Below are 26,417 nucleotides of genomic sequence, written 5' to 3'. Positions count from 1 at the left end.
TGGCTCTCATCCTGGCAGGCACCTGAGAGGAAGCTAACCTTTGAGTCACTCCTCCAGGCCCAGCCTCTCTGGTTCTAGGATGTCAGCAGGTACATCCTGGGTGGAGTTTCTATCCAGGGCTGTAGTTAGACTCGGGGAGCTTCCTTGGTCCTGAATGAAGAGCCAAGCTGGAAAGCACACTGAGCCACCAGTCCGCAGAGCCGCCCTGCCGTCACTCGTCACTCGTAGGTCATTTCTCTGTTACCACAGCCAGAAGAGGTGAGCACAGGTGAGGAGGTTGGGGCAGGTCTCCTGTGCCCTGAGAAGCCCTAGAGATGGACAGGCCCTAGGGATCCAGGAACTGGATGTATTGGTCTCTGACCCCAGGGCTCTCTGGAAGGAGATGCCGTTGCTGAGAAGCAGGACTCAGACCCTGATTCTTCCAGACTCTGGGTTCCCATCCAGAGCTGCAGTTTCAAGTCCCCAGCTAGTTCCTTCAGCCCTTGAGCCCTCTAGATCCTAAGTTCCCAGACCTTAGTTTTTCCAGTTCCTGGGTCTCCCAAGCTCCTGGTTCACCAGCCGTATGTTCCACCAGCTCCCCCATGGACTAACTTCTGCACGCATCTGCCATCCTGCCCTGCTGGCTGGCTTCTCAGCCCCAGTCTCACCATCACCTCTCAGCTCTCTCCTTGCGGTTGACTCTAGGAATAAGTGTAGATGAAAGGCAGAATTAAGCTGGATGTAACCGGATTTTCCTGTTCCCATATCCTTGACTTCCATATCAGCCTAGGGGCCCTCAGAAACCTGCAGCTGCCCCCTGTCATGGGGGGAGATTTAGTCACAGCACCCCATCCTCTGTTGGAGATTTCAGTGTGGCAGCTACTCTGATAAACTGTCCTGAGAGTCCTAATGCCGGTGTTCCTTGGCACAGGGACAGAACAGGGTGAAACCAGTACCAGTAACAGGAATGGCACTGATGGGGTGGAGCCAACCTTGTACCTTTCTCTGAGCTGATGTGGAAGAGATGCTGGGGGCAGGGCACTCTCTGGATGGAAAAGGCAAGCTGAGGACTCGGAGCCAAAGGGCACAGGGTAGAAAGAGGTGAGAGCAGCAGCTTATGCTTGTCATACTAGCACTCAAGAGGCTGAGGCAGGAGGATTGCTAAGTTAGGTATCAGCCTAGACTATGTTGAGAGAGCTTATCCCTCTGCTTCTAGGGAACTGGAGAAGGGTTCCTCCTTCAAAGTTGGGACCTCTTTCTGGCATACCGCACCCCTCCAACAGAAGGCAGACTGAGGCCGGGTATGTGGTGATTGGTTGATCTTCCTGACCACAGAAAACAAAGAGAGTCTAGGCTCCTCCTATTGCCACCTCAGTTGGAGCCGAATGCTGCTCTTCAGTCTTCCTTGGCTTCAACTTACAGTCCTCCCCACAGTCCTTGGTCTTCCCAAACTCACCCAAGCTCCTCCCCTAACTTTTGGATCATGAGTGCTGTGAATCCGGCTCCCTCCCCTAGCTATAGTCTGATGTTCCCCCGGGAAGCCCCCAAAGATGACATGAACATGAGTTTATGATACCCGAGCAGCTCTGGGTATCAGCACTGTGCTCCTACAGTTCTACAGACTGTCTGAGGCAAAAGTCAAGGTCATGGCCCTGGCCATAAGCCACCCTATTTTTGGCTTTTCTAGGCAGAGTTTCCCTATGTGGGGCTGGCTGTCCTAGAACTCACTCTGTAGACTAGGCTGGCCTTGAACTCAGAGATCAGCCTGCCTCCTGAGTGCTGGGATTAAAGGTGTGAGCCACTCCTCTGAGTCCCACAATCCCCCTTTTTCCCCCAAAGCTAGACGTGATTTCACAGCAGGCTCCTGGCCTTTCTTTCCGCTTTGGTCTCTGTGTCATTATGTCCCTTCTTGAGGCAGCCTAAAATCATTATCCAAACATGCTACTTTCCCTTTTCTCAGAAGCCAAACAAGCCTTCCTGTGTTCCTGTTTGCAGCAGGAGACTCAGAGCCCTCAGATCAAAAGCCCAGAGATTAACAGGTTTGATTTCAAAGTGTGTTTTTCCAGCATTTTCCCACCGTAGGATTGGTGCCAAGATGAGCCTGGCAGAGCAGGCCTGACATCCCCAGATACCTCAGAGGCTGAAAAAGGGGGACAAACTTCCTAGGCCAGGCTAGGTAACTGAATGAATTCAGCCTGGGCAACTTAGTGAGACCTTGTCTATAAAGTGAGGGCATGACAGCTTCAAGGTATGGTCAAGCGGAAGGTTTTTATTGTAGATGTGAGAGAGAGCAGCCAGAGGCATCTGGAAGAGTCCAGTACAGGGAGAGAAAGTAGCATATTAAAGATGGCTGGCGGAGAAGACTAGGCTGGGGAAGAGAGGGTGTGGGGGCAGAGAGGAAGACAGAGTGAAGGTCAAGGAGACTCAGAGAGAAAAACCAAAGAGGAATGTGATGAACATAGAAAAAAAAAGCGTTTTCTAGTCATGTAAAAATGGCTCGGCTGGGGACACCACTGCGGCAAGGCAGAATCCTGGAAACCAGAATCCAGTTGTATTTAAAAATGAGGACATTACTACTTCAAGGTATGGTTGAGATGGTTTTAGATACAAGGGATAAAGATGCAGAGGAATCTGGAAGGGTCCAGACTGAACACAGCCATGGGGGATGGAGAGTGAGAGAGGAGGAGAAAAAAAAAATGGCAAAGGGACAGAGAGAGGTCCAGGAACAGCGGCAAGAACCAAGAGGACGAGCAGCCAAAATGGAATTGAAGAAGCTGAGGGAAGGGAAGGGAAGGGGAGGGGAAGGGAGGGGAGGGGCTCGAGAGGTTTAGGGTCAGGGGTGGGGTATGCCAACCAGGATGACTGTAGCGGGTACTAACACTTTGATATGCTAACTAGACACTTCAGCCTTGGATTTCCTTGAGAGTTAACATTTGAGCCTTTTGTTGATGACATAGGACTAGTTCATCTCCTCCATCACTACCTCCTGCTGAAATTGGGGTGTTGTTGTTGGTCCCCAGGAAGACTAGAATGATAATCAAAAGACAAGAAGGGAGAGAGAAGTGGGGGACATGTGTTTTGCTCCCGGCCCAGGCTCTGCAGGACCACCTGGGACTATTGTAGTGCAGGCGACTTTCTAGCAGTCCAGGGTGCAGGGGCTCAGACTGCTCAGAAGTTCACTTAGAAGCAATTATAGCTAACCTGATTAGAAATCTACTGGGTCAGATATAGAGAAGGGACAGAAAGTAAAGAAGCTTGTGGGAACATTTTTTTTAAGGTTTTTATTTATTTATTATATGTAAGTACACTGTAGCTGTCTTCAAACACCCCATAAGCGGGCATCAGATCTCATTATGGATGGTTATGAGCCACCATGTGGTTGCTAGGATTTGAACTCATGACCTCTAGGAAGAGCAGTCAGTGCTGTTAACCACTGAGCCATCTCACCAGCCCCAGTGGGAACATTTTTTTATCTTGAGCGTACATTTGGAACTTCCAGGCCTGTAGTTAGGGAGGGGAGGGGGAGGTCCAAGAACAGGGAATGGGGGTGGGGGTGTGAGGGTCCACGTTGAGGACTACGCAGGTGGGGAACTTAGGAGTACTTATCTGGAGTCCGTTTGACCTGTGATGGGCAGATACAAGTTGCGACTTCCTGAAGCTTACAAAAATTTTGCGTAAGTTTACAGAAAGAGATAAACGTCTTAGATATAAGAGCATTACCAGTGTTTATCATCTGTACCACACTGAGTCATAGCAAAAGCCTGGGGACCCAAATATGATTCCGAGTTAAACGCATGAACGCTCTTCTGTCTGTCCAGAGGGTGGGGTATATAGATTGGACACACGTTTTTAGCATGTTTGAGACACAGTTCTTGTTATGAAATACAATGTGCCATAGGGTGAGGGGAGTATCTTTGGGGGAGCCCATGCCAGGGTGTACCCCTGAGAAGTTATGCCATGCAACAGATCTGGGGTTAAAAGAGGTTTATTTCGGGGAGGGGAGAGGAACGAGGACGCACAGAAGGTACAGAGGCAGACAACTGGACATGTAGACAGACAGATGGATAGGGAGCAGCCCGTCCACAGTTTGGACAGTGTGCTGTCAGCAGGTGAGGCGGAGGGCAGTTTATAGCCCTTTGAGCTGGGGAGCATGTGCGGAGAACAGAGAGAGCTGGGATGGCGGGGCGGGGGTCCTTTAATTGGCTGCGCGCACCTGGCACACCTGATGGTGGCTGTGATATCAGTGGATGGTAGAGTGGAAGGCTTAACCAGAGTTAAGACTAATTACTTATCAGAACTCACGCTGCTTCACTCTGAACTTTTAAAGTCTCTGATACAACAGCAGCATAGAGAGGGAGAAGACACCTGAAGCATTTTCCATTCCTTTTATGGTCCTTCAGTCTCTTTTCCTGTCACCATTTACGTCCTCATGCCTCCAACCTGCAGAGCTTGATTCGTCAGCCTTAAACCCCTTCTCAGACCCCGGACCTTCTCAGATCCCACATCTCATGCTTCTGTATCCTCAGACCTCAGAAACTTTACATTTGTTTTCCTATCTAGTTATTCACCATGAGACAGTTCTCCTAATAACTCGGGCAGTACACTGAGGTAAGGTTCAACTAGTCCAAAAGCGAGCTGTAAGGGGTGAGGAGAGGAATCCCAGGCCAAGGTCCAAGGCAGGATGCAACGGACCCAAGGAAGACCAGACTGAGAAGGCAAAAGCTGTCCAGCGAATTGTCATTCGGTGGACAGGGGCCCAGGCTAAGCCTGAGCAGACTCAGTTTACCTGGCATCAGGACTTTCAAGGGAAACCAAGAGAGCAAGAGAAACCATGCTGGAGAAAGGAAGCCTGCTCCAGGGAAACGGTCAGAGTCAGAGAAACATTTAAGGAGAGTTAAAGAACTCAGCAGTTGTTGGTGTTGGGCGGAGTGCCTAACGATCTGTGGACCAGGGAGCAGATCCATTACAGGTGTAGCGGGCAGGTGGGAGCCCAGTGTGGCCAGGCACCAGAAGAGTCCCTCGAAGATCATGGCACCAATGTTGTAAAATATAATGTGCCTGGGGGCCTGGGAGTACCTGAGATATTTTTTTTTTCAGTCCCATGCCAAGGCCTGAGACATTACACCATGGTTTGGTGTAGAAGAAGTTTATTGCGGGAGGGGAGAGGAGTGAGGACCTGGGGAAGGGACAGTGGCAGACAAGTGGACATGTAGACAGGCAGCTATAGGGCAAAGAGAGGGGGCAGGGAGGGGACGGGTGGGAAGACCAGTGACAGGGAACGCAAAGCACAGAGAGCTGGGGTGGCAGGAGGGTCCTTTTATCTGCCACACACACACACACACACACACACACACACGTGTGGCACACCTGGCAGAGGCAGGTGATGGCGGCAGATGATGGCGTGAGCCGTTGCAAGGTCCCTGAGAGCAGGCCAGTGAAATTGCCTGTACAGCAACACTTTTAAGTCTATACTTAGAAGACAGCCAAAGGAGATTCAAAATGTGACCTCAGCAGCAGGAGATTGATTGCTTTACCAGCGTTAGATTAATAGCTTATCAGATCTCCATTGATTGATGTTAAAACTTTGAACTTTGGAAGTCTTTGCATAACAATAAATAGCACAGAGAGGGAGAGACATCTGAAACATTTTTCATTGTATTTTCTACATGCCTTGAATTATTAGACCGTTAGAACTTGCATTTACACACCTGAAACAGGGTCTTAGACACTCACAGCTGGCTTAAGCTTTCTGTCTTCCTCTTCTATCCACTGATTTACCGTGAGACGCAAGTGGTTGATTACTGAAAACAGTCATTGTACAGCAAGTTCCTTTAAATAAAAGAATAGTTTAAAAAAAAAAAAGCTGTATTGAAACCTGTTTTGTGAGTTTATCTCTATCAGTGTGAAGTCTGTCCACAAGATAAACTGTGCCTGTGTCCAGCTTTCTCGGCAGCAGACCCAATAGCTCTGGAAAAGTAAGGCCTGACTTTCTGACTTTCCATATGGAATGAACTCACCAGGCAGCTGCAGCCTTGAGGACAGAGCAAGTTATCAGCATAAAGATATAGTTAGTCAGTCAGTATCCTGGGAGATCTGAGAAAGATAAATTATAGCAGGAAGTATAATCCAAGTGGCCTCTGTATCAATTAAAATGACAAGAGACTTACCAGCGACGTAGATGGCTACCCTAGGCTCCCATGGTCTGGATGGCTTTGTTGGGGTCAGAGATAATCAGTCTCCAGCTGTCACACGTGCCAGCATTACATCTTCAGTTGTACAGGACAGTGCAGGCCTTTGCTGGTCACACCCAGAAGGTCTGAGAGATTTTCCTGTAGAGAAGGTACCTGGGAAAAATGACTTTACTTAGAAGAGGTAGAGTCCACAGTTTGGGCAGAGCCTCCATGATGGGAGAGGTGTGGGGCAGTTCCTTCCAGTGGTTAGAGTCATGATCCAGGTGGCATCAACTTGCCCATCTGTCTTCTTTGGAGAGTTTAGGGTAGTCCCTAGGAGCTGGCACCTCTGTCTGTCGTGGGAAGGTTTTTTATTAAGCATTTTAAATTTAAATTCAGCAGCTCTCTGAAGAGTTTGACAACCATCCATTAAGATTAACTGAATTTGGGCTGGAGAGATGGCTCAGCAGTTAAGAGCACTGACTGCTCTTCCAGAGGTCCTGAGTTCAATTCCCAGCAACCACATGGTGGCTCACAACCATCTGTAATGAGATCCGGTGCCCTCTTCTGGTGTGTCTGAAAACAGCTACAGTGTACTCATATGCATAAAATAAATAACTTTTTAAAAAATTAAAAAAAAAAGATTAACTGAATTTAACAAGCTTATCTGTTTTTAGTTACTTGCTTTAGGCTTAACATTGAAAAACAGATAGAGAAGGCTAAATAAAATTTGTCCCTGTAAATGAATTACATTTTTACTTAGCATGCCTACAAGCATAACTCTGACCACATTTAAAAATGTGACTTGTATAAGGTGACTGAGCATTAAGGCACCTGTCTTAATTATCTTTAAGAGTTTACAAGTAACAAGTTTACCACAAAGATTTAACAAAGCCATCTGTTTTTTCCATCCTGATGAAGTCATCAGCCAAGATGGAGGTTGGCCATGTGGTTTAAATAGGTTTTAAAATATCTATATCTTCAATATACATATTATACATCATATATGTACATATACATACATGTAACATATGTACATATATGTATAATATATATGTTTTGGTTTGGGTTTTTCAAGACAGGGTTTCTGTATGTTGCCCTGGCTGTCCTGGGTTTTTGTTTTTTTGTATTTTGTTTTTCAAGACAGTTTCTTTGTATAGCCCTGGATGTCCTGGAATTCTCTTTGTAGACCAGACTGCCCCCGAACTCACAAAGATCCATCTGCCTCTGCCTCCTGAGTGCTGGGATTAAAAGTGTGTGCTATCACACCAGATGATAAAAAGGCTTTTAAAAGAGTGGAAATTAGTGAAACCTTAGAGATAGGAGACCTTTGGAAATACAGAGCAGTTTAGCTATGTGAGATTTGGGGGTTGTCTTAGTCAGGGCTTCTACTGCTGCGACAAAACACCATGGCCAAAAGCAAGGTGGGGAGGAAAGGGTTTATTTGGCTTTCACTTCCACATCACTGTTCCTTATTGAAGGAAGTCAGGACAGGAACAGGGCAGGGCAGGATCCTGGAGGCAGGAGCTGATGCAGAGGCCTTATAGGGTGCTGCTTACTGGCTTGCTTCCCAAAGCTTGATCACTCGCTGAGAAAATGCCCTACAACCAGATCTTATGGAGGCATTTCCCCAAGGGAGACTCCTTCCTGATGACTCTAGCATGTGTCAAGATGACATGTAAAACCAGCCAGTACAGGGATCATTTGTGAGTCATAAATTTATTTATTTATTTACTTATTTATTTTAAAGGTAGGAGTGCTCTGTCTGCTTATATACCTGCATGCCAGAAGAAGACATCAGATTCCTTTGTAGATGATGGTGAGCTACCATGTGGTTGCTGGGAATTGAACTCAGGACCTCTGGAAGAGCAGACAGTGTTGTTAACCACTGAGCTATCTCTCCAGCCCAGGATCATTTGCTTGTGCAGCGGCAGAGGTTGTTACCATATGAGAGGATTTAGAAATTGAGTGCGCCATCTTTGGCAAAGCAGTTTGCAGGTAGACACGGAGGCTCTAATAGCATCTCTGAGTCTGAGGAGGAAAGAGAAAAGGTTCTGTGTGGCTCAGGAGGATATAGGGAACCTAGAGGCCCACGGGGACATAAGGAAGAGACAGAGCAGGCAGCTCTAAAGGGGAGGACAGAAAGCTCCTGGAAGGAACTTCAAACAAGTCTGCATGAGAGGCTAGGAAAGGTCCAGGACCAAAGAAGCTGAGGGACACAGCAGGCAGTTCCTAAAGGGACTCGGAGAAGTGCTAGGAAGGCAGCTGAAGAAGCAAACTTCAGGAGGCTTTGGGGAAAAGGAAGTGGTCTGATAGAGGGAGATGTGTGTCTGTAGTAAAGATGCCCACTGTGGGACTGTAGCTTGCACGTGGGCATGGGTCCTGTTGGGCTGAGTTGTGGATCCCACGTGTCTGCCGCCCCAAGCAGCTAGGGCCACAGCTCAGGGGACTGAAACTCAGGAATCTGACTGAGTTCACTCCACGAGGCACTGGGCAGAAGCCACGCTATGGAAGCCACAGAGCTCCACTCCGGGCGTGGGGAGATCACAGTCTGAGGTCCCTCGTGGGCTGGAGCTCTTGGGTTGGAGGTCCCCGTGCCGATTGGTGGTTGGCCAAAGAGGAGCTGGTCTCAGCCCTTGGGCTCCCAGGCACAACTGAGAGGCCACAGAAGGACTGAGATGGGGGAGACACACAGGCTGGACCGACCGGCAGCCAAAAGGGTCGAGGGGGAGAAGCTCTGGTGTCACCTTGCAGGGTGGATGAGGCTCTTGGTTGAGGCGACTTGCTCGGCTGGGTCATGGCTGGCTCGGCTATCTCTGCTTGGGTTGGTGGCCTCCCTGTGGCTGGAACATAGACAAGTCCTCGATGGGAGATTAGGCGGCAGCTCAATAGCTGAAGATCTCCACGGTTTCCCACTGCAGGCCTCAAAGACGAGACGAAGTCCATGATCTTAAACCGTTTATTGTCATGGCGGAAAGTGGATGAAGCTGTATCCCATGTTCTCAGGGAAGGCCTGAGGTTAAATACCTTTTGCAAGTAGGAGGAAGGCCTGGGAAGAAATGCTTAATTGGCTACACCCTCTGGCCTTCAGGTACCTATCTCATTAATGTGGAGATCTCTCCAGGCTTTGTAGTCACGCCCTCTACCTGTGCTACGTGACACAAATCTCTCTTTGGGAGGGGCTGTAGAGGGCTGTAGCTAAGTGAGAGGAACCAGGAGGCCCAGGAGTACCGCCAAACTCCTACCATCCCTTTAGGGTCTCTGGAGTTCAAAGTAGACTCAACTGGGTACCTCACTGCCTCTCACATCCCACCGCGCCACAGCCCACATGAGTGTAGCAGGTCAGAGAGATGCCATCCGGGCATCTGGAGGGCATAGAAGGCTCTAAGAGGTACAATGAGTAGCAAGGAGGCATACCAAGTTGCAAGAGCCAAAGAGAAACTCATGGAATAGACAAGAAGAAGTGAATAGTTAGAGCAAGTGGAGGGAAAACGCATCTGGAGAATCAGTCTCTAGAATTTAGAGTCAAATACACTAAGTGGCAGAAGCCAGCAGAAACAAATGACCCATACACACCTCAGATGAACCAAGTCAGTGGCTTGGTTTGGAGAGTCTGAGTTCCTTGGAAAGGAAGTTATATAAACCACTAGTATGGTTCCAGCACCAGATAAATGGAAACCTGAGAACAGGACACCTTCAGGTGTGGCTGAGGAGGTTTATTGTAGATATGAGACAGAAAACAGCCAGAGGCATCGAGAAAATGCTGATCCAGGCCAGCAGACAAAGACTGGGCCGTAAGAGGATGGAGTGGGAGAGAGGGAAGAGAAGAAAGGGCAAATAGAGGAGAGGTCCAGGAGCAGAGCCAAGAACCAAGAGGACTGGTAGCCAAAATGGCTGCATTATATTATGGGGATTAGAGAAGCTGGGGAAGAGAACAGAAGCTCAGGGCTGCAGAGGTTTATGGTAAACATGCCAGCCAGGATGACTTTGTAATAGGTACTCTGAGGGCCTGCCAGTCCACTTTGGTATGTTAAATAGGCACCTTAGTTAGCCTTTTGTCCCAGATTTTTTTTTTAAACCTAATACCAGCGATACACTTATTCAAGAAAACCAGACACACAGCTTCTAACCATGCTTACTTGACAGTGTATAAACAGAAACCAAGAGCAACGCATTGCTCCTCTCACATCTTCAGGATTGCTGGAGACCCCAGAGAGATGACATCTTGATCTCCTCAGAGACTGGAGCATTTCACACAGGATCCTTATCTGCGAACTTTCAGCTAAGGTACATCTAGCAGGTGAGCAGCCTTGGGGTGAAAGGCTTAGGACTCTAGGTAGGAATCTCGTGTGATGGCCCTCAATATAATAAAACATAACTCTTATTATGCCAACTATGTGTGCCTACCTTCTTGCTCACCACAAGGACCAAGGGAGCCATGGCTGAAACTGCAGGGTTTTCATAGGAATGAGAAGCTGGCAGAAGGAAAACCCATGAGCTGGAGACATTTAGGGTAGGGGTGGGGTGAGAACAGTGAGAGGAGCCCAGTACTGAGTAAGCCTGGCGGCAGGATACACTTTGACATGCTAAAAGACACCACCTATAACCAAGTGTCCCTTTAGACACTGATAAGGAATGTTCCTTTGGTAGAGGGAAAGGGGACACCAGAATCTGGGGGAGTAGAATTTCCTACGAATCTGACAAAAGGCAAAAGTAAAAAGACCGGAAGTGTTGATTCAGACTGTGATGTCAGCACTCCCCAGCACATTAGCCTGGGAATGAATTCAAGGTCAGCCTAAGCAATTTAGTAAGACTGTCTCAAAGTTAAAACAACAATAAAGCAACAAATAAGACTGGGGATGTAACTCAGGATCCCCTTTCTTGAATCCCCCAGTGAGGGGCTGGGGGCGTGGCTCAGTAGCAAAGTGCTTACTAAGCATGATGGGCACCCTGAATTCCATCTCCAGTAGCATAGAAGAAAAAGAAAAAGAAAGAGAAAAAGAAAAAGTAAAAGAAAACGAAAAAAGAAAAGAAAGAGAAGACTAAGCCTACAAGGAGACAGAGTAGGCAGGATGAAGCCATCTCCACGTGTCTGCTCCACCCCTGCTCTGTCCTTAACTTTTGCTTTCCGGTGAGTTGTCTCTGATTAGTCTCTTTCTTGCCTGTGTGTGTTTTATTGAAACAAAGTCTCACTCACACTCTGTCCCAGGAATGTGGGATCCTCTGGTCTCATGTTTCCAAGTGCTAGGATTCCGGACCCACCACTCTTGCTCCCAGGTCTCATGTTTCCAAGTGCTAGGATTCCAGACCCACTACTCTTGCTCCCAGCTGCGGCAGACTTCTTTCAGGCTCTGTAGCTGTTAGTACTTTTCCATATGCTTTTTTCTTGAGATTGGAAACCTGTCCTTTGTTTTCTGTAACTCGCACCGGTCAACCTAGCACTCCGGTGTCTGTCGGGGAGGAGTGCTGGAACAGAAGGATTGCTATGAATTTAAGGCCAGCCTTGGCAACATAGTACATTATAGAGACCAGTCTTGCCTACAGAGTGAGACCCAGTCTGATAAAAGCAAAAATTAATAATCTCCAGAGTCGAGCTGAGCTGAGAAGTTGACACAACCAAGCAAGGCCTTTCAGTAAATCTTAGGGGACTGGAAAGGCTTATCCTAACGGGGTGAGGGGTGTTGAGTCAACACCTGGAAATGACTTGTGTGCCCACATTCTAGACTCATGCAGTGCACACCCAGGCATTGAATCAACAGGCCTGCATCTGTTTGTTTGTGATGTGTATGTGGGGGGGGGGGGGCTGCACACACACGCACATGTGCATGCTAATACATGCATGCAAGCCTCTACACGCACTTTCCTGTGCATGTAGAGGCCAGAGGTCAGCATCATTGTCTGCGATGTGATGTCAGGTGTCTTCCTGTATCATTTTCTACCTTAGCTTGAGAAAGAGTCTTTCATTGAACCCAGAGCTCAAACTCAGGTTATACTGGCTGGCTGGCAAGCTCTGAGGGTGCTCCTGTTCTGACCCAGTCCCCAGTGCTAGGATTCCTGACTCCTACTGCCAGGCTTCTTCATGCTGGGCTGGAACTGAGGTGCTCAGGCATGTGCTGCAGGCAGGTTACTCACTGAGCCATTGGCTTAGAACTACCTTGTTTAATTTATGTGCGTGAGTCTGTGCCTGCTTATGTTTTTATGTGCAACACATTTGTGTAGGTGCCTATGGAGAACAGACAGGGTGTCAAGATCACCCAGAACTGGAGTTACAGGTGCTTGTGAGCTGCCCTGATGTGGATGCTGGGAATTGAACCTGGATCCTCTGCAAGAGCAGCTAGTGCTCTTAACTGCTGAGCCAGCCCGTCAGCTCCTCTCTCTTGTTTTTGAGACAAGCTCTCTTACTGAACCTACAGCCCACTGGTTAGACTTGACTGGCTAGCAATCCCCCAGTACCTCCCTGCCTCTGCATCAGCTGTTAGGACACAGAGACAGGCTGCGCTGTGGCCACAGACACCTGGACCATCAAGCTATTGTGTGGGTGCCGGAGATTCAAACACAAGTGTTCATGTTTGCTCAGCAAGTGCTCTAACTGCTGAGTTATGTCTCCAATCCCTACTTATTTATTTTGAAGCTCCTCACACAGATAAGACTAGCTCCAAACTCACAGCAATTCTACTGCCTCAGCCTTCTGAGTACTGAGAGGGCGGAAAACCACACCTTATCTGAGGACTGCATTTCAGTCTGCAGTTCTATGCTAACAGGTCTGGGTTGACTTTGTAACTACACACCTGTACAGCATGCGGCCTCTAAGCTTTGCTCTGTTTACAAACTGCTTGATTTAATGCCAAAATCCTCTTGACTCAGAGTCTCTGGACTTAAGCCTGTGGTCAGGATTATAGGCCTTGGGCCAAGGTAGCTCTGGAGGTGCACAAAACCTCCCTTGGAGGCCGATAGAAGAGGATGCTCAGTGTTCCCCACCTCATGTCCTCCAAGATGAAGTGGTAAGACTTCTGAAGAACTTGGGGAACCTAAAGACTTTGAGCCCTCCAAAATTTTCTTTCCTGTCATTCAGGTCTGGATCTGATACTGGTCTCACCTGGACTTTGCCTAACTAATTCTTGGCATACATGTTGGTCCCACCCTGGCTGCCAATGACAAAGTTCACCTTCCTCTAGAATCTGTGGGTGGCAACCCCTTTGGGGTCTAATGACCTTTTCACAGGGGTCACCTAAGGCCATAGAAAACACAGACATTTATTTACATTACAATTCATAACAAGAGCAGAATTACAGTCATGAAGTAGCAGTGAAGATAATTTTATGGTGTGTTTGGAGGGGGGGGGTCCTCACAACATAAGAAACTATATTAAAGGGCCACAGCATTAGGAAGGTTGAGAAGCACTGCCCTAGACATAGGCTTCAGTGTGGAGGTACTCCTGAGCCTGATGTGGGGCCACATGACAGTACCAGAGTCCAAACAAATCCCACTTAGAGTTTCTTTTGTTTTGTAGTGTTTTGTTTTTGTTGTTTTATTCTGAGACAGGTTCTTACTATGTAGACCAGGCTGGTCTCGAACTCATGCAGACCTGTCAGCCTCTGGAGTCCTCAGATCGAAGGTGTCCCACTGTATACAGATTGGTTTGGTTTGGTTTTCCTAAGAGGTGTGTGTGTGTGTGTGTGTGTGTGTGTGCAGAGTCCGAAAAGGCCAGTGGAGACCATCATCTTGAGCTGGAGTTACAGAGTGCTTTGAGCTCCCACATTCGGGTGCTGGCAAGTAAACTCCAGTCCTCTGAAAAGCAGCAAGTGCTTTTAAGCACTGGGTCATCTCCCCAACCACTATGTTACTTTTGTTTTGTTTGTTTGTTTGAGACAGTTTCTCTTGGTAGCATTGGTTGGCCTGGAACTCACTTTGTAGACCAGGCCAGACTTGAAATTGTAGTCCTCCGACTTCAGCCTTCCCAGTAGCTGGGATCACAGGCCTGTACCACTATGTCAAGCTGGAACTAATTTATCTCTATCAACCAGTGTGATGAAGCAGAAGAGGCTCTGGGGCATTCTCAGGCAGTGTGGAATGAACATAGACACTCAGGTCTGAAGCCTGGTGTACTGGTACTTAGCTTAAAATATGTATATATATAAAAGGAGTATTACTACCTACGGACAACTTTCTCAGCACAGGTTATTAATTGAGCTTCTAAGATGCTGAGAGGCCTTGGACTCTGGAATGAGAGCCCCTTTCCCTTCCTGTGTCTCCCATAATCCCCTGATATTTATATTGTTGTGTTTGTTTGTTTGTTTGTTTGTTTGTTTTTTCATCATTCCTCATTTGAGAACTTAAAGCACACTTTCCCTCTAAAGGGACATCAAATGGGGCATATTGGCTTACTCTGTAATCTGAACACTGAAGCAGAAAGATTGGGCCATAAAGTTTCTGGCTAGACTGAGCTATAGTGTGAAACCATGTATCAAACAAACCCAAAAGAAAACAAAAAACACCCAAGAGGCACAATCCAGATGATTAGCCCAATGGGTATCAGGTATTTATGTATACATGGCTGCACGCATACACCTAGCTGCTCTCTAGGTAACCTGCCATGCTTTCTTTCCTGGCAGCCATGGCCAGCGCCCAGGTACCTTTCTCCTTTTCTCTGGCCCACTTCCTCATCTTTGTCTTTGTGACTTCCACCATCATCCACCTCCAGCAACGAATAGTGAAGCTCCAACCCCTGTCAGAGAAGGAATTACAGACGATTCAAATGTCCTCACCAAACGTGGCAAGCACAGAGATGCAGCGGAGTAGCAAGCTACAGGGCATGTTCACGATCAATTCCATTGGCCGCCTGGGGAACCAGATGGGCGAATACGCCACGCTGTTTGCACTGGCCAGGATGAACGGGCGGCTTGCCTTCATCCCCGAGTCCATGCACAATGCGCTAGCGCCCATCTTCAGAATCAGCCTCCCGGTGTTGCACAGCGACACAGCCAGAAGGATCCCATGGCAGGATTACCACCTCAACGACTGGATGGAGGAACGTTACCGCCACATCCCGGGTCACTATGTGCGCTTCACAGGGTACCCATGCTCCTGGACCTTCTACCACCATCTGCGCCCAGAGATCCTGAAGGAGTTCACCCTGCACGACCACGTGCGTGAGGAGGCCCAGGCCTTCCTGCGTGGTCTGCGTGTGAATGGGAACCAGCCGAGTACCTTTGTAGGTGTCCATGTGCGGCGAGGGGACTATGTGCATGTCATGCCCAACGTGTGGAAGGGCGTGGTGGCTGACCGGGGTTACCTGGAAAAGGCCCTGGACAGGTTCCGGGCACGCTATTCATCTCCAGTCTTCGTGGTTACAAGCAATGGTATGGCCTGGTGCCGGGAGAACATCGACACCTCCCAAGGAGACGTGGTGTTCGCAGGCAATGGTATTGAGGGGTCGCCAGCCAAGGATTTCGCGCTCCTCACCCAGTGCAACCACACCATCATGACTATTGGAACCTTTGGGATTTGGGCTGCCTACCTGGCAGGTGGTGATACCATCTACCTAGCCAACTACACTCTTCCGGATTCTCCGTTCCTCAAAATCTTTAAGCCAGAGGCAGCCTTCCTACCCGAGTGGGTGGGCATCCCTGCAGATCTGTCCCCACTCCTTAAGCAATAACACCACCCTGTCCTCAGTCCCACTTCCACCTCAAGGCAGAAGGAGTCACTTGTTACATCCCAGGAAGAGCCTTCCACTGGGAAGATGTGTGCTTTGGACTGCCAATGAGAAGTACTAACACGTTCAAAAACCGTATTTACATGTTAGATACCACCAGCTCCAACATTCATTGACAGCTCAGACACCATCAATGGTCGCTGTTCCTGAAAACTCCTAGCAGGTTCTCCTCACCTTTTCTCAGCACGGCTGTCTCATGGCACCACACGGGCTGCCACTCGCAGACAGCCACTTGCAGAGGCAGCAAGAAAGGGCACACTATCGTCTTTACTTTAGGTTCCTTTTGAAGAGTGAGACAAACTCACATTTGTCGACTTTTTGTCACTTCCACGGTGGGGCAGCATGTGACAGGCAACAGTCATATAGGAAGTCTGAGAAAGGAGAGGAGGGCAGCTTGCTCTTTATATCGCAACTGCCTTTCACCAACTGACTGGAGTCTGCTGAGAACAGTTAACCCCTTTGCAGGTGATGCCATCAGTGACCCAGGAACTTCTCATAGTCTGTTATGATTCTGTTTTTTAAATTATGGATGTATGTGTGTGTACAGCACCTTCGGAGGCCAGACCTGGGTGTTGGTCCCTGGAACTGGAGTCATAGGCAGCTGGGTCTGCCTCTCTAAGGCCTCACCTTCAGCATAGAGAGGACCAAAGGCCAGTCCAGTGACAGCCACACCCCTACAAGCATCCAGCTAGCTCCTCTGTCCCCTTGACAAGAGTTGTGTCACTGCACACCCACATGGCTCATTATGAGTCAAAAGGAAGGAGAATGTTGGGACTAGTTTAGCCTGGGATTCAAAGTAGGAGTTATTCACTGCACTGATCAAAGGGATATGGGAACCGTGAGCCCACCGTCCCCTCACCAAGTTGCTTGTCCTTGGGACTCAGTCCACCAAGGGCTCCTTCTTTACCTACTCTGAACATCTGAGAAGAACTGTGTGAGTGGAATCCAGATGTGTCGGTTGCATGGCAACCTCTGCAGCCCTGGCAGGACACCCCTGCAGCCCTGGTGGGACACCCCTGCAGCCCTGGCGGGACACTCCAGGCCTAGGGAACAGCTCCAGATGTTTCTGAGTGTCTTACCATCATGTAATGAGGACATACCATGCAATCCCTCTCACAATTAAAGAATACAACCTTTGTAGCCACCATTATGAAAACAGCCAGGGTGGTCTGGGAGGAAGAGGCCTTGAAAAGGTATTATCTCGGGACAGCAGAATCCCAAGGTGTCTCTCCAGAACCCCTGCTAAATTGATCGTGCTGATCCCGTGCATGGAAAGCGGCCTGAAGTGGCCGTGGTGGCACCTTCGTTTCATCCTTGCACTGTGAAGGCTCAGGTGGGAGGCCAGCCTGGTCTACATCCTGAGACCCTGTCTCAAAAAAGAAAACTCTCAAGCTGGGTGTAGAGGTGCACTCTGGTGGCACCGGCGTCAGGTGAGTGCAGAAAGACCGGGAGTTGGAAGTCATCCACAGCTACAAAGGGAATGCAGACCAGTCTGAGCTGCATAAGACTATCTCAGAAACAGAAAGAAAATTACAAAGTCTAAGCTCCACAGTGTGGTGTACACTCAGGAGGCAGAGGCTGGTAGATCTCTGAGTTTAAGGCTAGCCTGGGCTACACAGAAATCCTATGTCAGAAAAAAATATTTTTTTCAAAATCCAAAATAAATAAAAATGTGCCTCTCCACCACAATTTCGTGGCTTTTGTTTGTTTGGTCTTCTGGGACATTATCTATCGCTACATATGTAGCCCTGGATGTCCTGAAACCAACAATGTAGACCAGGCTGGCCTTGAAAGTGCTAAGATCAAAGAAGTGTGCTATTCATGCCCAGCCCAATTTTACATTCTTAAAAGTGTTAACATGGGTTTGTTTCATTCCTCCATCTGCCTAGTGGGACGTGAGCACCGCACATGCTTAATCCCAGCACCCTGGAGGCAGAGGCAGCAGACAGATCTCTGTGAATTCCAGGGTAGCCTGGTCTACATAGTGAATTCCAGGACAGCCAGGGTTCTGAAGAGATCCTGCCTCAAAAACAAAAAATCAAAAGACAAAACAACATAAGAAAAAAAAACCTAGAAAATAAATTAAAAATTTTAAATTGACTACGTGGTAGATGAACTGAGTTTACGGAAAGCCATGAGCTCTCCTTGTCAACGGGTGGACCGTTGGGAATGTGGATTCTATCTCCAAAGGACATCAGCATAGAGCAGCTCTACAGCCACTGATTTTTGAGTCATCTACATTTAAGATTAAAAAAAAGATCACGAGCCGGGCAGTGGTGGCGCATGCCTTTAATCCCAGCACTTGGGAGGCAGAGGCAGGCGGATCTCTGAGTTTGAGAGTTCGAAGCTAGCCTGGTCTACAGAGTGAGTTCCAGGACAGCCAGGGCTACACAGAGAAACCCTGTCTTGAAAAACAAAAAAAAAAAAAACAAAGAAAAAAAAGATCACGTGGAGTAGGCCACACATCCAGCTCGAGCTAAAAAACTAAAGCCTCACAACGCCCAGTTTGAGGACAGCCTGGGCTACATAGGGAGAATTTAGTCTTGTACGGAGGGAGGGAGGAAGGAGGAGGAAGGAGAAGGGAATGGAAAGAAACAAGATACCTCACCCTCTATGAAGATCAAAGGTGGCATGTGGAAGAGAGCCTGTGGCCCCCAGGGACACTGAAGCCACCACAGGGACTGAACATGTGAAGTTAGGGTCGCAGCGGTGAGGAATACACTGTGCTCAAGCCAGCAGCCACGCCAAACCTGCACTAGCCTCCAAATCTCCACCTTCTAGACAATTCCTTGCCCATCCGACCCTACCTCTCCTGGGGCTGTCAGGGCTCCATACTGCTCTCTCCCTTACCCCCAAGGCTGACAGGCTGAGGATAGATGGGGGACAGTGGGCAGGAGACAGGAGTAAGACTTGGTTGGAAATTGGTGTCCTGGGGCCCGAGACACCAGGGACAGGGGAATGGGTTACACGGTAGAGAGAGGGCAGCTGTACCTGGGAAAAGACAGGGGAGAAGGAAGCAGCCAGAGGGCCAATCAGAAATGGCAGAGAGATGTGTGGACATTAATTGTAGGCGGGACCCCAGTAGCCAGAGATAGGGAGAGACTGACATGGAAATGAACACAGTCAGACGCTGTCTCAAAAAACAAGAACAAGGGGTTGGAGAGACAGCTTGGTGCTCTTACAGGCTCTTGCAGTACCTGGCACCCACCTCAGGCTTGAGCTACAGGTTCCTTGAGCTTCCAAGGGCCTGAGTACATATGTGGTGTGCCTGTACACACACAAATAAAAATGTAAAAATACAAGAAATAAGAAGGAAAAATGTCTAGAGCCTGAAGAGGAAGCCCACTATACCCTGTAGACCCTCTAAGCCTGGGAACCCCCGAGTTAGCTTTCAGATCGTCACAGGGCACTTCAGGACAGCTCCGTCCATCTCTAGCCTGGACTGGCCACTACCTTTCCGCTGTCTTACTCAGAGCACTGAACCTCTCCAGCTTCCTAAGAGCCAGCCTCTTCCATTCTGAGGCCTTCACATGTTCCCTTTCCTCTTGTAGGATGGTCTCTTCCAGAAAGTTCACTACTGGTGCTCTCTACCCCCTGGAGGCTCAGCTATTTCTCTGACCTCTGTTCCACTCTCCAGGGTTTCTGTCTCTTTCACAAACCCTGATCTGTCAGAGCTCCATGATCCCACATATTATAGTCACAGAAATGTCTGCACTTGGATTGTGATCTGAGCTTCACCAAAGTAGAAACTCTAGGCTCTTGTCTTTCTTTCCCTCTGAGGGCCCACGTTATGCACTGATACATCTGATGGACGCTCCACATATATACCTCCTGTCCCTTTAAAGCTAGTCCCATCTTTCCCAATAACCTGATCTCAACAGAAAAGGAAAATTAGACAAAATTTACTGTTAGGCCCAAAGACACAAGAGATCCCCCATGTCAGGTGGTCTCATGAGTTCAGCTCCAGCTCTCCTCAATCCCCCTGTCTCATTCTTGTTTGTGACAAGCTGGTCTTGAACTTTCTGTATAGTTGAAGTTGATCTTGGGCTTCTGATTCTTCTGCCTCAGCTCTTCATGCCTATTGCCCTAAGTGTTAGGATTATAGGTGTGTGCTACCACTCCGAGCTGTAATTTCACTCTTGAAAGTACTGGGCTACCACACAAGAAGTTCAGTGAGCCTAGCAGAGAGAACATATGGAGAACAAGAAAGTTCCAGACAGGTAGAGGCCAGCTGGGGCCAGCCTTCTCCCATTGCCATCATTATACCAACAGATCTGAATGAGCCATATCGGATATGCTCAGCCATCTGGGCTTAGGGATGAGTACATCTCTACCCATCCCCCAACATCTTGTGGGGCTTCATAACTGCCCTGCAGAGCCCAGTAAACCACAGACACTTAGAGTTATGCTTTGAATATACATTGTGTCACACTGGCTCATGTGGGGAGGTCTGGAGACTTCAGGACTAGTAGGTGGTTGGTGGATAGGTCTTTGGGGTAGTCATCCTAGCTCCTCTCCCTCCTCCCCTACTTCTTGTCCGCCATGAGGTGAAGGATCTCCTCAATGTATTTGGCCACCATGGTGTGCCCCCAAGGCACATGGGGCCAAGCGGGTTCTGAAAACCTGGACAAGTCCCTCTCCCAACCTACTCTCTCTGGAGTATGTTGGTCACAGTTATGTGACAGTAACTGATGCAGCTCTGTTCTGCCTGTTTGTTAATAAGCACAAGCATGGGTGCAGCTGTCCAGTCCCATGAGCCTCAGGCCACAGGAGATCCCATAGTTTCATTCACCAGGCAGACATCCTCCCAGCGGGAGGTGGAGGCGGAGGCTTGCCTGGGAAGCATCCTATCTCCTCTCCCCTTTTACCTATCTCCCCACCTCACGGCTCTTGGAAGCCCTTCAATAAACCATGAGAGCTGGGTATAAATGGCTCACGTCTGTAATGTCAGCACCCAGGAGGATGAGGCAGGAGGATTATCACAAGTTTGAGGCCAGCTTGGCACTACAGAGCAAGACTTGCTCTCAAAAACAAAATAAAACAAAAAACACCCAAGAAAGCTAGGTATAATCACAGCACGGGGGTAGAGGTGGGGTCATAAGTTCAAGGTCACAGGGAGTTTATAGTCACCTCCCACTAGTAGCTTCTGGTCCTCTCACCTAGTGCCTTCCTTGTGCTCTCACCTGGTCCTTTCCTGAACTCATATAGCACAAAGATCCAGATCCCCAGATGACAGGCAGCCATCTAGTTTCTGGAGGAAGGGGCACACACAACCTGCAGGTCTCTGAAGCTTGTTGGCCTGTAGCATATGAACCCCCAACCCCAACTACAGGGCCTGGGAGGGGGGGTCATACAGAGGCTGTGTAGGCAGGTCCAGGCATGTAACATGTCAGCAGCAGTGAGCCAGGAGGGGATGAGGGCATCTCTGAGTCCTCTGTAATTGGAGGGTCTTTGTGGGTGCAGATGACCTCTCCTTAGAAACCCAAGGGTCTGTCACCATGGATCTGGCAGCAGTTCCCAGAGCCGTCTGCCACTAGGGTCAGATAGGTCCGCAGAGAAGATGCTGGGGCCTGGAGGCCCAGAGCCCAGTGGTGGACCCCCACTCAAGGCCTCCAGCCAGTCCAGGGAATCGGTGAGGGCCCTTGGAGAAGGGGACAGGGAGCTTGTGGGGGACGGTAGTGAAGAAGAGAAGACGGAAGAGAAGCCTTCCGAGTCCGGGGAGGGAGACAGCAGGTCAAATGAGCCAGGGAAGTCCAAGGGGATGGGAGGCAGCAGGTCTGCAGGAGGAGTGTGAGCTTTAGGGGGATGGGTTCTGCTCACTGCGCTGTTCCCAACCCACTTCTCCCTTGAACCCAGGAATTCCCAAGTTCAGTTCCTCCCTTAAATGCGGGAGCTAATCTCCTACCATCTGGCTCCACTTGGTCTTCCAGGATGTCATCGATGTCGCGGTTTGGAAGCAGCTGTGGATTGGCACATGCCACATTACCCTAGGTCCTGCTTAGGTCTACCGCCCAGTTCCCGAGCACTCCCCAGCCATGCATCCCTTTCCACCTGCCCCCTTCGTCCTGCTTAGGTCTACCGCCCAGTTCCCGAGCACTCCCCAGCCATGCATTCCTTTCCACCTGCGCCCTTCGGATCGCTTCCTGCAGCTCCTCCTCCAGAGTCAGGCTAGCTGGAGAAGGTGTTGGAAAGGGAGCTGGAGTTGGAACTGGAGCTGGAGTCGGAGCTGGAGTCCGAGCTGGAGCCAAAGCTGGAGCGGGAGCGGGAGCAGAAGCAGGATCTGCCCCCAGGGGATCCGCAGCTCCAGAAAACTTCAGCCTACGATTTGTCGCGCTTGCCTTCACCTAGAACCAGGAAAAGTGCGAGTTCAGTAATCCCGGCTCAGCAGGCGAGGCTTACTGTGTGAGTGTGTGTGTGTGTGTGTGTGTGTGTGTGTGTGTGTGTGTATGAGTGTGTGTACATCACGCGCCCTTCTGGTTCTCAACTACATCCTCAAATCAGCCAATGATTAGCCACACCCCCAAGTTTTAGGGGCCTCTCTTGTCGAGACCCTCCCCTTAAGTGCAAATCACGACTCTTTTCCAACTTTTCATTGACTATTTTTCCAAGGTCTCGCCCTCTTTTCTTTCTCTTCTCTTTTTTGGTCCATGTGTACACAGCCCCATCCTCACCGTGGCGGGCAGCCGGGTAGTTCCCAGCGCCTTGGGTCTGAGGCGCGGCCAGGGAGCAGCGGTCTCTTTGTCCTCGCGCCGAGGCTTCTGCCGTTCTCTGGGAGGAGTGCCACCACGCATGCGCTCCAGGAGCATCGCTTTGGTCCCGGACACCGGGAGTCCCCGCAAGCGCAGCTGCTGCCTAAGTTCTGAGACCTGAATAGGAGCCAGGGAGAGGAGGTGCTGAGCGAGCTCTGGGGAGGGATGACTGGGAAATCAAGAGGAGGAACTACAATCCAGACCGACTTTACTTGAGTTTACGAGGTCCGGGGCCAGCCCCGAAGAAGAGGGCCCAGCCCTGGGACACTGTATACTAAACTCACCGTCAGCTCTTCCAGTTTAAGGGTCTGAAGTTCCAGTTTGTGTGAAGGGGGCGAGGGACTGGAGATTCTTGGTGAGGAAGGCTTCGTCCTTCATCAGACAGGCATGAGGGGGCGGGGTCAAGATAGAACAGAGGGAGAAAGGAATTTAAGGACCTTAAAACGAGCTTTGGAGAGTGCAGGAAAATGAGGAATTCTGGACCTCCGGTGGGGCAAACACCGGGCTGATTTTGTGGATGTGGAAGATATGCAACTGGAGTGTCTCCGCAGACGACTAGGAGCATGCACAACCGGGGGTGGGGGGTGGTTCTGGGGGAAGAGGTGCCAGCCAAGCTCCTCTCCTTTGCACTTTGGGTTTGAGGGAGGAGGACGGGGCCTGAGTTTCTGGCCCCCTGGAGAATAGAAATGAGAGTCCTACCGAGGGTGTGGTCTCTGTGAGTTTTTCTTTTCCCACAGAGGTGGTTCCGGGGGACCCAGGGTTGACCTCTGCACTTGGAGATCTGTCCTGGGCCCTTGTCTCTGTTCTGGAGGCATGTACAGGTGATATGTCAAGTTTCCCCTGACCTTAGGCTCCTTCCAATGTTGGGAGTTCTTGGGAGATTCCTGAAAGAGCAAGTAAGGGCAGGCTTGGTGGTTTGGTGGCTCACCACACCTGTCATCCTAGCTCCAGGGAGCCTGGGGCAGAATGGGGAGTTCAAGGACAGCCTTGGCGTATACAGTGAGTTTGTCTCAAAAAAAAAAAAAAAAAAAAAAAAAAAAGCAAGGGTGATGTTTCAGCGTGGTCACCACCTTCCTGGCCCATGGAATGTATAGTGTCAGCTTGGTGACACCAGAAAGGCAAGCCAAAGGCCAGGAGAACTACATTGTCTCGGGCGCTTGTCTTCCTGTCTAAACTTACCTTCTTTGGAGACCTCCAAGGACAATATGCTGGCTCAGGGGACAAGACGCCAGGGTTGACAAGGAAAGAGGCAGGAACAGGGGGCAAAGCTGGAGCCAGAGCTGGGCCTGAGGCTGAGATCCACGGATCTGAATCCGAGGCTGAAGAAGTAGAAGAGGATCCTGGGTAGGCCAACAGACAGCTGGCTAGCTAGGGTGGAGAGTTGCCAAGGGGGAAAGGACGGCTGGCCTAGAGCAAGAAGCTGTTCTGCTGTTCTGCTGGCCTCCTGGGTACCCAGATTTTTACATTTCCGAGAAAGGAAAAGAGTTTTGTATTTAGTCATCAAAAGGTCTGTTTGTTTAGAATCACAGATATCTAGCATGTTCCTGGGACAAGACCAGGTGATGTCTGTATCCCCCTGACTCCAGGGAAATGGAGAAGTCGAAAAGCTATGTTCAGATATTGAGCGTAGAAGACGCTGAGATACCTGACTCCACCCAGGAAATATTAGTGTTTCGAGTGTGATAGCTGAGCAATAGGAAACAGAGCTCAAGGGCTGGGTGGCACTACTGACTCCCGAGTCCCCTGAAAATGACAGGCTGGGGTTTCACTCTCGTGGGGCAGGCATGCATGCTCCTTGGGGACTGCGGCCATGATCCCTTCCCTTTGGGGGCCCACACTTACTGCAGTCTTGATTCCGTCTGTGGATCCGAAGCTGCAGGACTGAGGAAGGAAAAGGGAGGTGGGACAGGGAAGGCGGGAAGGGAGTGTCCAAAGCCTGACTTGGCTAGTGGGTGGGAGCTGCAGTTGTTGGCGGGACACACGTGCCCAGCCCCTTCACACTCCCCGGCGGGTGGGCAGGCAGCCTGCTCCCTCTCCCTTCCAAGGGCCTCCTGCCTGCTCCTGCCAGCTAAGCATCTTGGGCCAGAGCCACTCCTGAGACTGTAAAGCTAGCCAGCCTGCTGCCAAGAGGGAGCCATACTCCCAGCTCCACCTGCCACTTCAGGAATCTGTGACCACCCTGGTACAGTCGCCATCTTGCCAACCTGACTCATCCACCCCTCACTTCCTTTTCTCCATGCAGCCCTTTCTGTGTTGCCCCGGCACTCCCCACAGCCAGCATCCTGCCAACCAAAACTTGAAGCTCAAGTCTCTCTGGACTCTAGTTTGCACATAAGACTTGATATGACTTCTCACCCCACCTTATCCTTGCTGGCATGCACCACGTGAGTGTCATTCACATTCAAGATTTGATGCTCAATTTGGGGAAAGACTTTCCAGTGCACATTTCTGCTCTTCTCTGAGTGTTCAGAACTCTTTACATTGGCAACAAAGCATGGCTAATGATACTTTCAAGACTTGATAGCTCTTGGTCCCCCTGCCACACACACACACACACACACACACACACACGCAACTCAGGTCCCATTTTGATCTTCTGCTTTGCCTACAGGTCCGTTTAAGTCCTTTGCAACCTAAGCACTCTTGGGTGTCCCCACCTATGGCTCTGCAAGCCATGTGAACATTCACCTACTACTTCACTTCATAGCACACATGACCTTGTGTGTGAACATCACTGATCAATTCACGCATGCCAGAGAATAGTGTTACTGGGACCCTGGGCCCTGGCTCCAGGACCCCTCCCCACATGCATAGAGACAAGTAACCTCTCACCAGAGCGGAACTTGGAACGGATGATTTGGGAGGAGGCTGCCAGAGTCATTGCCAAGGCTGGGGTGGAGACCTGAACAGAGGAAGCCAGAGCCACCAGAGCGCGGGGTCAAAGTGGATGACAGGAGGCTGCCATTGGGGGAAATTCAGGGAGAGCATGAAAGACTGGAGACAAAAGTATTGGGCCAGATCAGATCTTTTAGGGGACAACTCGTCTCTGGGGCTCTGGGTCTGAGAAAGGAGGACTGGTCCTAAACCCCAGGGTGTCAGAGACGCAAGTGTCGAGGCCTGGACCCCTAGGACTGAAGAAAGCCTGGGGCCTGGAGTTCTGGCTTGAGGGAGAAATACTTGAACATGGACTACTGTGTCTGAAAAAGCCTGTGGGCCTGGAGTTCTAAGTCTGAAGCGAAAGGGCTGAGTCTCAGTCCCTGGACCTTGGTAGTACAGGAACGGCCTGAGTCATGGGCTCCTGCATCCTAAGGGGGAGAGCATTGGAATCTGGAGCTGAGTCTTTGAAAATGCAGGAAGCAGTCGTCTGGAGTCTGAACCCTGAAGGAGAAGGAGATTAAGGACTAGAACTGCATGCTGTTAGGGACTAGAATCCAAGATTCTGGGTCAGAAGGGAATCAGGGAATATGACAGGTGTCTGGGAAACACAGGGGTCCCTGAAACAGAATGGGTTGAGTGTCATGCACCGGGCTCTGTGGGAAAGATATTGGGACCAGAAAGAGGAATCAGAGCGGAGAATGAAGGGTAATAAAGAGGATCCCTGTATCTACCCCAGGGGCTTCTCACCAGGTAGGCTCCGCTCAGCTACTCAGCTGTGCCTTGAAGCGGGTGGAGTTTCACGGACTGGGCTGGAGACCTTAGGCTCCACCCCACAAGCCTAGGACCGCCCTCAACTCCCCTTTCTAGGGCGAGTAGGAGCCAAGAGAGCGAGCCTTGGATCAGAAACCCTGCTAGGACCCAGAAAAG

General features: G+C 49.8%; 2 protein-coding genes across 2 annotated transcripts; one reads left to right on the top strand and one right to left on the bottom strand.

Annotated features, from left to right (window-relative positions):
- The first annotated feature begins 11,185 nt into the window (after window positions 1-11,185).
- On the top strand, window positions 11,186-15,830 carry Fut2 (fucosyltransferase 2). Its single transcript, XM_028788992.1, has 2 exons — window positions 11,186-11,280; window positions 14,762-15,830. Exon 2 carries the CDS (start codon window positions 14,764-14,766, stop codon window positions 15,805-15,807), a length of 1,044 nt encoding a protein of 347 aa, XP_028644825.1. The 5' UTR covers window positions 11,186-11,280; window positions 14,762-14,763; the 3' UTR covers window positions 15,808-15,830.
- A 5,008-nt stretch (window positions 15,831-20,838) lies between these two features.
- Window positions 20,839-24,486, bottom strand: Mamstr (MEF2 activating motif and SAP domain containing transcriptional regulator). Its single transcript, XM_028788993.1, has 8 exons — window positions 24,456-24,486; window positions 23,793-23,932; window positions 23,313-23,497; window positions 22,898-22,985; window positions 22,536-22,730; window positions 21,987-22,208; window positions 21,770-21,824; window positions 20,839-21,641 (listed from the first exon to the last, which is right to left on the bottom strand). The coding sequence occupies exons 3-8, from the start codon at window positions 23,426-23,428 to the stop codon at window positions 21,358-21,360; spliced, it is 960 nt and encodes a 319-aa protein (XP_028644826.1). The 5' UTR covers window positions 23,429-23,497; window positions 23,793-23,932; window positions 24,456-24,486; the 3' UTR covers window positions 20,839-21,357.
- Between the last annotated feature and the right edge of the window lie 1,931 nt (window positions 24,487-26,417).

The sequence above is a fragment of the Grammomys surdaster genome, unplaced genomic scaffold (assembly GCF_004785775.1).
Source record: "Grammomys surdaster isolate TR1022 unplaced genomic scaffold, NIH_TR_1.0 125769, whole genome shotgun sequence".
NCBI classification, from domain to species: Eukaryota; Metazoa; Chordata; class Mammalia; order Rodentia; family Muridae; genus Grammomys; species Grammomys surdaster.
This window is presented reverse-complemented; position numbering and strand designations above follow the sequence as displayed.

Bases quoted from the DNA above. Each gene is read 5' to 3' on its own strand.
- Mamstr (XM_028788993.1), bottom strand. From the start codon at position 23,428: ATGCCTCCAGAACAGAGACAAGGGCCCAGGACAGATCTCCAAGTGCAG. The intron at 22,986-23,312 runs GTAGGACTCTCA...TGTCTGATGAAG, and splicing joins TCACAGAGACCACACCCTCG to GACGAAGCCTTCCTCACCAA. The intron at 21,642-21,769 runs GTAGGAGATTAG...CTCCTCCTGCAG, and splicing joins AGACCAAGTGGAGCCAGATG to ACCTGCTGCCTCCCATCCCC.
- Fut2 (XM_028788992.1), top strand. From the start codon at position 14,764: ATGGCCAGCGCCCAGGTACCTTTCTCCTTTTCTCTGGCCCACTTCCTC.